Source organism: Microtus pennsylvanicus, chromosome 13 (genome assembly GCF_037038515.1).
Source record: "Microtus pennsylvanicus isolate mMicPen1 chromosome 13, mMicPen1.hap1, whole genome shotgun sequence".
In the NCBI taxonomy this organism is placed as follows: domain Eukaryota; kingdom Metazoa; phylum Chordata; class Mammalia; order Rodentia; family Cricetidae; genus Microtus; species Microtus pennsylvanicus.
Genome location: NC_134591.1, coordinates 33,176,890 through 33,190,434, shown reverse-complemented (window position 1 = coordinate 33,190,434; position 13,545 = coordinate 33,176,890). Strand labels below are relative to the sequence as shown.

The 13,545-nt window shown below is 39.1% G+C and overlaps 1 protein-coding gene across 1 annotated transcript in view; it reads left to right on the top strand.

Annotated features, from left to right (window-relative positions):
- The window catches only part of C13H1orf87 (chromosome 13 C1orf87 homolog), a 64,826-nt gene that overhangs the window by 38,692 nt on the left and 12,589 nt on the right, over positions 1-13,545 (top strand). Inside the window, exons 7-8 of the mRNA XM_075946260.1 lie at positions 1,259-1,356; positions 11,807-11,871. Coding sequence (XP_075802375.1) covers positions 1,259-1,356; positions 11,807-11,871 — 163 coding nt within the window. The remainder of the gene's footprint in view (positions 1-1,258; positions 1,357-11,806; positions 11,872-13,545) is intronic.

Below are 13,545 nucleotides of genomic sequence, written 5' to 3'. Positions count from 1 at the left end.
ATCAGGATAGGGTCATTTCAGGTTCTCTATCCTCAGCTGCCCAAGGAACTAACTGGGGACATTGCCCTGGGCACCTGGGAGCCACTCTAGGTTCAAGTCTCTTGCCAACCCTAAGGTGGCTCCCTTAACTAAGATATGTGCTTCCCTGCCTGGACCCAGCAATACCACTCTTGGGAATATAACCAAGAGATGCCCGATCATATGACAAAAGCATTTGTTCAACTATGTTCATAGCAGCATTATTGGTAATAGCCAAAACCTGAAAACAACCTAGATGTCCTTCAATGGAGGAATGGATGAAGAAAGTGTGGAATATATACACATTAGAGTACTACTCTGAGGTAAAAAACAATGACTTCTCGAATTTTGTATGCAAATGGATGGAAATAGAAAACACTATCCTGAGTGAGGTAACCCAGACCCAAAAAGATGAACATGGGATGTACTCACTCATAATTGGTTTCTAGCCATAAATAAAGGTCACTGAGTCTATAATTTGTGATCCTAAAGAAGCTAAATAAGAAGGTGAACCCAAAGAAAAACATATAGTTATCCTCCTGGCTATGGGAAGTAGACAAGATTGCCAGGCAAAAAATTGGATCTTGGGGGTGGGGTAAGGTGGAGGTAAGGGGAGATGGGGAAAGAAAAGTGAGAAGGGGAGGATGGGGAGAACTTGGGGAAACGGAATGATTAGGGATAAAGGAAGGTTGGATAGGGGAGCATGCATTTCTAGCTCTTTGCTCTGACTACAATCTGGCCAGCTGCTGTATGTTCCTGTTGCCTTGCTGCCACAATGCTGGACTGAACCTTGAACTGAGTCAGTTTAAACTCATTACTCCTTAAATTGCTTTGGCCAGGGCAATGTCTAACAACAACAAGAAAAGAAACCAAGAAAATGGCATTAACCATGAATAAAACACAATTGCTTTTATAAACTGAAGTACATTATACAAAATGTATCAGCATGAGGAAAGGAAGATCCTTCCGAGGCCTTAACCACACATGGGTTGACAAAAATATAAGATCAGTAACAGAATGCCTAGTGGCTTCTGAAAAATATACTACACCTATCGGTCAACTGAATATAAGTGTGTTACCCATAAAGATGGGGTTGAAAAAGCACACGCTGACCTCAATGACAGAATATACTCCTGAGCAATAAATAGCTCCTTGCAGAATCATATGGGCTACCATAGTGGGAAGAAATCCAAACACTCATTTCATTTTACTAAAGCTTCAAATCCTTTCTTATTTCTAGGTCAGAGCTATATGTGGCAAACATGGATTGTATCTAACCTTGACCCTGCTGGAAACATTGCTTAACCACCAAGATTTGGGTTACCAAGGTGAAATAAAGTAAGTTGAATTTTGAAGGTTTTGCCCCACCAAAATGAAAATATGGTAAAGTTCTAACTCTCAATATGATGATTCTGGTGACTGAGGCCTTGGAAGTTCACTAAATTTAGATGAAGTTGGAGCATCCTAGGAAAAATAGTAATTTTCCAAGAAAAAGCCAGGAAAGCTTCCTTCTCTTTCTACCTTAGAAAGACACACCAAGAAGGCAATGATCAGAACTAAAACTTTCTGTCATCTCAGCCTCATTAGAAAAAGACAGTGTTTGATGTTAAACACTTTGACATCTGTATTGTGCTATCTGTGGATCTATGGAAACTCTGTAACCTTACTGCATTCTATTGCCAAGCACAGACATCTGCCTTTAGAGAACAAGTTCCATGTGATAACCAACCAATTTCAATCACTTGCCAGCTAGGCTAAAGAACATTTTATTAAGACTAAAGGAGGCTGGCTAAATGGCTCAGTTGGTAAAGGCCTTTACTGCCTAGCTTGATGACAGAATGCCACATTGTAGAATGAGAGAATCTGCTCTTAAGGTCCCCTCGGACCTCCACACATGTGCAAGCACATACACACTAAAGAAAGAGATGTAATATTTTTAAATATTTAAGACAAAGGGTTGTCAATAGTCATAGAAACACAAATGAGGAGACCTCTCCTTTCAGCCCTTAGGAACCTCTATGGTCTATACTTGCCATTCCTCCTGAAACAGCTAAAGAGTAGGACCAGACAGATGAAATAGTGTTTCAGAGGTTGAGGATTGAGCATTGTCATCAAACTGTAATAAAGGCAGGAAAGCAATGAAATTGGCTTGGCTTGCTGCAGAGGAAAGGGGAAAAAAATAACGGGCTAGAACCTTCAAAGAGTTGGAATGAGATAGAGTTGGAGGTTAGGAAGAGCAAGGAGGATATAGCATACTTTACCAGGTACGTAGGTACAGGACATGTATCCCCACACACATCCCCTGGAGATTTTAAAGAGTTGTCTTCAAGGATTTTTATAGGTACTAGCTTATGAATGAAATTAGGAAACTGCTCATAACACTGGAAAGGAAAATATAGAAAACATCTTAGGGCACATATAATCTGTGTGGGCTACACTAATTACTTTATGCAAAAATCTAATCCTCCATTCTCTCCCCTTTATCTGCTTTGCTTTTGCTTGCTCTACAAACCTGCCAACTTCTTTTTTAAAATGTTTCGTATAAATATATATTCTATACCTAGCATAAAAATTCCTTAACTTCCAATAAGTGAAATAACATTGATTTAGCATGCTATATTCATTGCCATATTGTGATAAATAGTAAACTACAGTACCATAAGGCCAGTAGATTCCTTATTCAGCTTTGTATACCAAATGTCTAAAGCAGTAGATATTATGATGATAAATGTTTATGCGCTTGAATCAAATTAGGAGAGAAGTTATCTCAAAATAGCTCATGGTCAACCTGAAGAGTGCCTTTCCCCAGCATCTCAGCGAAATCAGGTCCAAAGTATTAGATGCACCTAGTCATGTTACCCTAATTATGTTTTCTTTAGAACCCTGATTTAATTGTGTCTTTTCTTAATTTATGTCTATACAATGATCACCCTACAACAAGAAACATAGCTGCTTTCCTCACATTCATAACATCTAACGTACAGTGTGGTTAGATTACATAGTGTGTATTCGCTGAGCTTGATGATTCGTTTATTTAACAAACATTTGCCAAGAACCAGCAATATACTAGACAATGGGAGTACAGCTATGCAGTAAACAAAGCCTGTTCCTCATGAAGATATATCCTACCTGGAATCAGAAATAATTTAAAATATATGGCATAGCCAGACAGTGGTGGTGCACACCTTTAATCGCAGCACTTGGAAGGCAGAGACAGGCAGATCTCTGTGAGTTTGAGGCTAGCCTGATCCATAGAATAAATTCCAGAAGAGGCAGGACATCACATTGAAACCCTGACTTAAAATAAAATAAAGAAAAATATATGGCATAACCCAAAGTCATAGGGGCAATAAGGAAAAATAAAGCAGTTTAAGGTTTTGCAAAGAGCATTAATAAGTGAATGAGTTCGAGTCCAACCCAATGGATGAATTCCTATGGGCCAGTTTTGCACATGAGCATTTCCTTAGAGATGGCTAAGCTACTAAAAGCATGAGTTAGGAGAAGACTAGAAATCTAAAGGAAGTTCTCAAAGTGGCTTTAATCTAAAGAAAAAAAATCAAGGGCTGGAGAGCTGGCTCAGTGGTTAAGAGCACTGGCTGCTCTTCCAGAGGTCCTGAGTTCAATTCCCAGCAACCTCATGGTGGCTCACAACCATCTGTCATGAGATCTGGTGCCCTCTTCTGACCTTCAGGTAGAACACTATATATATATAAAATAATAAATAAACAAATAAATAAATTCTAAAAAAAAGAAAAAAATCAAGCACCAGAGTGTACATTATACATAGGATATAGCAAAGACTCCATTGATATTGTTGATTAACAACTAATTCAGAACCAGTATTTCAGGGATCTGGAGTATAAGAGCAGACAGTTGCTTTCTTCGACCTTTGAATAGTCTAGGATTTCAAACCATGAGAAATTTTTTCAAAGAAAAAAATATGGTTACAAGAGATAAACATATTTCATCTTTAAAGACTCATTGGCTAAAGCTTCATCTGTGAATTAAACCCATTCCATTATGTGCTTTGTATGCAAACCTATATCCTTAAGAGATTAAAGATGCAATTTAGGCACACATTTTAGGAGCTGAATGCTCAAATCATTATCTTAGTACATATTGTCCATTAATCTGCGTTCAATTGGAAAGCCATTTGGAATGTGGCTGTGCGCTAATTAGCAGGATTCTAGTGCTGAGCTGCTTCCTGATTAAATGTCCTTTAGAATCAATAAAACATCAGGAGGGATTGTGGTGATGTGGGATTAGCCCCATCTAGCCAAATAAAATGAGTTGTGTTCCCTTTTTAAACTCGCGTGTTGTGAGCTAACAAGAGGGAAAATTTTTGCCAGTCCTGAAACAAAAAAATGTGTTTTGTTGATGTTGTTGTTGTTTCTTAGATAATTTTTTTTAAAATTGGAGATTTCATTTTTCATCTTCCCATGTTCCTAACAATTAGCAGAGACATTCGTGAATGACGGCCAGGATAAGGTGATTGTGAGAAAGACTTGATTACGATTCCTAATCTCCACTCTGAATCACCCTTATGGAAAATGAGCTCAGGTTGTGTTGGATGGAAATGATTATCCCTATTCTTGGCCGGGGAGATGGAAGTCAGAATTCACATTTAATGTTTCTCTGTGACTTTGTAATAAATGGTAATTTAGGAGGGCAGAGCAAGAACAGGAGGCAATCTAATACTCGGAAATTATATTGGCAAAATTAAATGCTTCAAACCAGTGTAGAACACACGTGCACAAGCCAAATTGTGTTGGGGAAGGAGATAAATAATGAAGCTGCTATGGAGGCTTCCTGAATGGCGCAGACCAATTGACACAGCCACAAGGAGGACATACGTAGCGTACACATCTGGCCCATTATAGCAAATAGAGTTAGGTTGGAAAGGAATTTTTGCAAATCCTGGGAACGAGCGGAGAATTTTAGGAGATAAAGGAAGCATGAGGTGTCTTATTCAGCAGTTGCTGTCGAAGGGAATAGGAAAAGTGTTTCACACAGGACTATTGGAGATGTGCTGTGTTCACCCAGTGACTCGGTGGTAGACAGCAAACCTGTCTTGCTAGTCTGCATTCTCATAATGATGACAGAGCTGATAGAGGTGTCACTGCTTATAGAGAACATTTGTAGAACTTAAACAATTCCAAGCAATATTTCAAGTGTTCTGTTAAATTTTAACCTTTTTGATTCCTGCAACAGCTCCATGAGGTAGGTGCTATTCTAGTTTTCAAATGAGGAAGTGGAAAACTTCCATGTCCCTGATGAATGAATTCATCAGAAAGGCTGAGTTAATGCAGATTTGACAGCTTTAGTCTTCGACCATAACCACATAATGTAGTTAATTTCCTGCAAGTCCTACAGTTCTGAGAAGTTTGTGTGTGACTGGGCAACAGGCTTTGGATAAACTGTGTGCTGGAGTTCACCCTTCGGTTTGGTACTGGACCCAGTTTGGAACTTGGGTCTGTCTGGAAGAATTTCCTTCCCCTGGCAATTAAGCCTTGAATTTCCATCCCAGGAGCTGTGGCTTTTGTCATGGCAGATTTTTCTAGTCTATACATGTTTCTATAGCACAGCTGTATGAGCCCCAGGTACCATTTTCTCGCAATCCTGGAGGCTGGAAATTCAGTTTTCTCACTGTAACCTCACATGATAGAAAGGATGAAGGATCTGTTACTAGAAATTCCTGATGATTTTTCCCCAGGACTTAAACGTTCCAAAGAGTCTACCTACTAATACATCATGTGAGAAGATTTCAATCAAGGGATACATAAAAACAAATATATGAGATAACCCTAGGAAACGTTTGCACCTTGCTTGTCAGATGTCTCTTCTGACAGGCACGTTTTGTGCCCTTCAGTAAGAGTTAAGAATTCCAGGACGATTGAACTCTCCTGTCGAGGAGCATCATTTCCACCTGGCAGTCTGGACAGAGCTGCCTCCTCTGTGCCCTCCTGGCTGAGCATCATTGGATCTGTAGCAGCTAACTTCATGAGCAATGACAAACAGAAGCACAATCCTTGCAAATCTAGTTTACCACACCCTGGTGCTAAGACCACAGTGAACAGATTGGAGAATGAAGAAAGACGGCTGGCTTGGGTGAATACCCAGAGTTCTTTTTGACTATATGAAGTTTTCAGGGGAACATTCTTCCCAGAGTTAGCTCCATTGAGATTACAAGGGTGCACTGTAAAATAGCCCATGTTTTGATTTTTTGGTGTTGAGGCTTAATGTCTTTTTAAATATCAAAGGTTCTTATATAAAAAGACATCTGCTTTATAGTCCCTAAATAAATGGACAAAAATTAAGACAAAACCCACTGTCATTACTAAAATGTATGGGCACTCCTTTGATATGTCAGATTCAAGAATGAATTGTCACCAGTCACATAACCTAGCAGAATGTGAGGGAATCCGCAAGCTACCTGACCAGGGCTTTCTAAGAAGCGTGCCAGGCAGAAGATGCACTGCTGACTCCCGCTTGGTTGAGAGACCACAGACAAGTCTTCCCACACTAGAAACATGAGGTGGTACTGCAGTCAGCACTATCCCCCCATCCTGCCTAAGCACAGATGTGTGGCTGCTTCCCCACACAGCCCTCATCGATAGCTATTCAGAGAACACACCTTTGAAACAACAGGAAAGATTTGGGCTGAGCAAGGTAGGAAGCGGAAAGCCTGGGCTTTGTGCCTCTGGCAGTGCCATCCCTGAAAGTTAAGTTGTGTCAGTTAGCGCAGAGACAGATGGTAGTTGTGTATACTAAGGAGATTATGGATCATGACATATGATACCCATGTCTTGTATCCAACAAGTATGGTGAGGGATCTAAGAAAGAAGAATCTGAGATGCCAAGTATACACAGGAATTGTCACCTGTCCCTTGTCTGCAGGCCTATGGGAACAGTGAGCAGAACCATGGAAATCAGGACAAACTCTCATTTAATGGTGAATATAAAAAAAAAGAAAAGAACCAACATATAAAGCCTACTTTAAAGGTGTACTTTTAACCTAAAAGATAATTTTAAAAAGAAATTAAAAAAAACTCTAAAGTAAAATAAGCATGACAAAACATGGGAAAGGAAGTTTAACCCTAAGTTCTCTAAACTTCAATAACACTTCGAATATATTTCTGCTCTAAAAAAAGAAAAAGAAAGAAAATATTTCTTCTCTAAAACCTAGCAAAGTTTGAGAAATTATTGTGGTTCTTTCAAAGTTGCAAAAGCCATGTATCCTGTTGATATGAATTATAAAACAATAAAGAGATAAGAATAGTGAGACAAACCAATGATAAAAAATAAAGCTTAAAAATTATTGAAGATGATTAGATAAAATCATGAAAAACTTGGAGAAGAATGGGTGATTTCAAGGAACCCTCAACTTCTCTAGAGAATTAAAGTCACTAGGAATCAATAAAAATAAACAAAAGGAACACAGTAGAAAAATCTAATATGTTATGCCAAACTTAAGGGACTTCTATAGAATCTATACCTGGAAAAAAAAACTTGGGGAGAAAAAGATAGAGCATATTATATAAGACTAGAATACTAAAGTTACTTGGCATCATTGGATATTAGGAACAAAATAGAGAAATAAAATAAAATAAACACCAAAGTCCTCCTATGGTAGCTCATTTTCCTTACATAACAAAATTCTGAATTTCTCTGCTGTAATTTTAAGTATATTCAGCTGAAAGCATTAGAGACTGAAAATCCAAATCAGGTGGCTTTGTTAGCTTGGCCTCTGGCTAGAGTTTTTGATACCTGAGTAACAATGTGACCGATGGCATGTGGCAGAAATAGACACAAAAGGAGATATTGCGTGACAGGACACAAAGCCATTGATTTGGAAGACCAGTATTGTTAATTTTGCAACAACTAATTGTAAAGGAATTTACCAGAGTCCCTTGAGAACTACATTAATCTCCTCCAAGGGTAGCAGTCCTGGTGCCCTAATAACTTTCCTTTAGACTTGACCTTGCAAGAATCTTAATGTCTCAATATTGTCAAGCTGCGGAATGGAGGTCTAGTATATACTAGGTGACCTACACAAACCATACTCAAGGGATAGCACCAACTAAAAAAAGTTTACAGAGCTGGTGAGAAAGAGCCCCGTGTATACAAATTGAAAACTCACTTCACTACGATCTAAGCTAAATTAAGAAAAAAAATACACTTTTGTGCTTGTATGTTACAAAGAGAAATTTGTATTATAAAGACAAATAAAATTTGTCCAAGATCTTCTGAAAATACAGGGGAAATTAATTAACAATGAATAAAAGTCAGACTAACCACAGACTTCTACAACGGTCAATGTTAGTAGACACTGAAAGAATGCCCATAATTACAAAGTGGAAAATACGGCTGTGAAGCCAAGTTCTATGACCTGCCCACTTGTGGATCTTGAGTCAGATGAAAAGGGGATGGTAATGACTCATCCCTTTAACCTGTGTCTCAGGGTGAGTAGCTTACAATAATGAATAAAAGGTACCAAGAACACCCTCTGAAATCTATATTAAGTAAAAAAAAAAAACACAGTTGAATTTGAAACTTGCTGGTGTTTGAGAAAGAACCTCTTGTAGCATAGGCTGGTCTAGAACTTACTACGTATCGGTGGATGACCATGAATTCCTGATCATTGATCCCTACCTCCCAAGTGTCATCATAAGTACACAACACTATGCTCCCTGGAGAGTGAACTCAGGACTTCATGCTTGCTAAGCAAGCGCTCTCCCCACTTAGCTACACTCCCAGTCTAGAATTTGAATGTGAAGTTGAATCTTCCTGAATCTAGAATCAGGGTCCCAGTCTTTGTTCCCTAGCTGGAATGAGAAAGCTTGGTACATACTTTTGTTATTAGAATTACTAGTACCTGTTATTACAACAGGAACCTATTCTTACATTTAAGTTGAATATTTTTCTGAAGGTCTAAAAATGAGATATTAAAATGAGGAATATTTTGTAGAATAATCATAAGAAATGTATTGATCACACAAGTCCCTTAAGCCTTTTGTGTCAGACAACGCCCAAGCTGAAGCTTTTGGAATATTTGCTGCCTTCTCTTCCCCCTATTTGCAGCATATAATCAAGAAAAAGTAGAAAACTTTCTAATAGTGTTTTATCTAGGGCCTTGTCTCCTATAGTTTTTTTTCTGTTTATGTACTCATTACTCATCAGTGTGTGTGTGTGTGTGTGTGTGTGTGTGTGTGTGTGTTGTGTATGTGATCATGCGCATGCCTGGAGAATTCAGAGGATAATTTTCAGAATCAGTTGTCTCCTTCCATTGTGGGCTCTAGGGATTAGGTGCAGGTTATTAGGCTTCTATAGCAAAGTCCTTTATTCTCTGAGCCCGCTCTCTGGCCATTCTCTCTTACTTGATATCTGACAACATGGCTTGAAATTTTCTGACAGCTCTGAACGATAAATGGAATATGCAATCTATGACTGTCAGTAGATCTAGGCTCTTGGCTGTGTTTTATTATAAAAAGTTTGGAAGGTGGTCTAAGAATATGCCTGCTCTTCCAAATAGTGTCTAAAATGAAGCGGTGAAGAAAACTACAGTCTGTTTCCAGGGCTGAGCTATTACCTGATGCTTGTATGATTATTACCCCATGAGAGCTTTCTCCCTCCAGCTTCTCTTTGCCATCCTAGGCCTGATGCATCTGATACAGTCACCTGGTTTTCTGGTTGCATTATTGCACATCAGGATTTACCTCTTTCTCACATGGAGCTCTGGAGACCACATGTTCAAATCTCCTATCAGAGTCCACATGCTGATCAAAGAATGCTCCTGATACATGATCCATGTATAGGAAAAGGTTTATGAGATATAAGTAAAATAAGCTGGTTTCATTGTTAACGTATCACTTCTATTTAAAGAGAATAAAATTATATGATATTAAAACTTCTTGAGAAAACCTAAGACACATTTTTGCCAACTTTCTCTCTATCTCAGTTGGTCTGCTGATGGGTCAACTAGAAACTAATCTTCTCTCCATTTAGTCTGTTTGCTAGCAGCAGACACTGTCTCTCCCCAACATGAGCAAATGTCAATTTCTTCATTTTTCCTCAATACTAGTTCTTTGAGAACTTCATATAATGCATTTTGGTCATATTCATTTCATGCCCCAATTATCCTAGGTTTATTTCCTCATCCCATCCACCCAACTGTGTCCTGTCTTTCGTGGTATGGACTCTAATTTGTGCTGTCTGTATACTCTTGAATGTGTAACCTTCACTGGGGTCTCACTCTTAGAACAACTGGCTCTCCCTCTCCAGAAACCATTGACTTCCAACAGCTACCTCATTAGGGAGTGGGACTTCATGCCTCCGCCCCTCTTCAAGCTAGGATGTGGTCTGGGTTAGACTTGTGCAAGCCGTGTGCATGCTGTCACAGTGGCTGTGGATTTGTACCTGCAACAGCTCTGTTGGACCTTCAAAACAGTTTCTTTGTAGTCAGCCACTGCCTCTGGCTCTTGCCATCTCTCTAACCGCTCGCAGTGACCACTGACGTGTGTGAGGAGGGTGTGACACAGGTGTGTCATTTAGGGCTGTATGTCTGGAAGTCTATGTACCTTGACCAGGTGTGAGTCTCTGTGTTAATAATGTGAAGCAACTCACAATATTAGGGGGAAGTAAAAATCACACAGGACCAGAAACAAATTAATGACAGATAAAAACAAAGACAGAGGAGGGACGGATGAAAGGAGAAGGAATAAAGTTATTCATAAACAGGTGGATCACCGTCTTAACTGAGCAGAATATGGATATTTGACTATAGTCCTAGCCACACTGTATCCAAAAGGAAGCCAGGCACCTATTACTGCCAGAGAAGCATGTTTATATAATATATAAATGAATTCTGGGCAAGCAAGTATAAATGATTTACACTACCAAAATTTTGATGGATTATTTTATGCTTTAGATAACTGATTTTTCAGTTGCAACATACATTTCTTCCAATACATTTCTTCCTGGGAAGTCATTAAATGTTAAGTCCAGCACATGGAGTTATCCTACCTCTATGTTTGTTGTGTGTTGCAATCCTTTTGACACTCACGGCAACAAAAAGGTTCATTTCTGATAGCCACCTGAAATGAAGATTCCATGACTGATTTAATTCATTTCACTGATAGGTAAAGGTATAAGATTGTGAGGTGGAAAAGGGGGCAGAATAGCGCTAACACTGAAAGGTCGTGGACTTATTCATTTTCCTATGTAACAATGCAAAAATAATAGCTAGTCATGTTTTTACAGCCATTAGGACAGTAACTGATTTTATGGCTAGAGGTGACTGTGACATTAGCCAGATTTTCTCATAGTTCCTGGTCTCTGGATGCCCTGAGTTTGACAGCAGACCCCAATCTCCAGTCTGCTGACTTTGCTGTAATTCATTCATTTGTTTCAGGATGCTGAATTTCTAACCTATGGTCCATTATTATGTGTTTGTTTGGTTTTTAGACAGGGTACTACTGTACAGTTTAGGCTAGCCTCAACCCCCTAATCCTCCTGCTTTAGCCATGCCCCCTACCCCTGATATTCTGGGGTTGATGGCCTATGTCCCACACTCATCTATCGCTTCCTGTAACTCTGAGGGCATCTGGTTCCCTATACCAATGCTCTTCCTGGTAGATATACATACCTCAAGTTATTTGTTTCCTACACTGAATCAAAATCCCTTTCAATATTGCTGCCAACGAGTAAAACTCAGCTTGGCTACGCATGCTCCTGAAGTAGAGGAAGCATCGCTACTCATCACTCAATCCTGGCTCCTCTTCTTACACAGGTGGCAGAATTTTGTTAAGTGGCTGAAAAGGGCTTCTTCTGATCTGTTGTGCGATTCGCCTGTAGGTGAGTACTGTTCTTTCTTATTCGTCAGCAAACCTAGCTGGGTTTTATTTCATTCTTCCCAAAAATACTCAGTGAAGAAAGGACAGGACTGAAAATTTCCTTAAAAACCATTTATGTTTTTAGATAAGGGAAAGTGTAAGTCTTCTAGCTCCATATTTTACTTTCTGTGGCAACCCTTTGATAAGAATATAGCACACTTACACATGAAGTTGGTATTATTGGCTTACATTTCAGATGCAGTCTCTTGAATCTACCAATCCTTCAGGTTAGCATCTACAAATATAGTTATCAAACATATATGTGTGTGTGTGTATGTGTGTGCCTTGATATATGTTTAGTGCAGCAACTTTTATAAATGTCTTAAAATTAGAAGCATGGAAAAGATCCTTCAGGGAACATTTAATTAAATTATACTACAACTGGCTGATTAAATTGTTGAGTTTTAAACAACATAACTGGGCTGCCACATAATGATTTCCATGACATATTATTAAGTGAGATTTTAAAGATGAATATGGCAAAATATTTAGCTATTAGCAAGTTTAAATATGACAGGAGAAAAATATATGCATTTGTATTAATCTGTTGCTATGATTTCTCTACTGAAACACCCACTAACTATTGTGCATCACAGTGCAAGGTACCAAGTGTGTATGGTGGGGTTGCTAGGGATGAATATATCAGTCCAAGTGGCCAGGGGAAACATGGAAACAGGTATAGGTATAGGGCATTAGTCATGTAAGAATCAGAGACTGAAAAAGTTGAAAAGAGGTATGAAGAATGTACTTATGATCCCAGCCTCGATAACAAATTTTTATGATCCTGGAACTTTAAAAAGTAGAAAAGGTTTCAATCATAGTTCTGAAGTCTGTTGATATTACATCTAAGTATCATTGAGGGCCATAATACCTCTGAAGTCTCTTGGAAAGGGCCTCTGGTTGCTTCTTACTTTGAGTAGGAGGTTGAAGCCTCCAAAAGTCTGTTACATATGATCCCATGTCTGCTCACATGTCCCCTTGCCTTCTTCTGTTCCCTCTGTGTCTCTGTATCTAAAGACCTTCTCCTTCCTCTTAAAAAGATCTCAGCTGTTCTCAAGTTGATTATATATATAACGATTGTTTTCAGATAAGACAAACTCATAGGTGCCAGTGGGTAGGAACTGAACATGTAATTTGGGGGACATAACTCAATACTTTGATGCACTCCAGACCTTAATGACTAAGAAACATTTCCAACCCTTGGGTTCTGGAGAAAGCATACTACAGATCAGCACACTACATCAAAAAGCTAGAAGGCAGTATTCTTACTCACCTGGTCAGGTATCTCTAATGAAAGTCAGGGAGTTCGAGAAAGCATTCCCCAGGACATCCTGGGACGCTGGGTCTTAAGTGCCCCATAGTTTGGAAGGTTGGCATACTCGTATTGCAAACAGAATCCCATATTATAATGCTAAGACCTCTAAATGCTTTCCTGTGCCTGTGAATTCACATATAACTCCTGTTGAGAATGAAGAAGAGTGTAATAGCTCAGCCCTTCCTCAGCATCAAGGAGATGCTTGCACCATCCTCCACAGGACTTTTCCTCTGCCTGCATGCATCCCAGCACCTCTCAGACCAGATTTCCTTAACTTTTAAGCTTATCAGTCAGATTGTGTTGGTACGTACCCAAACATCC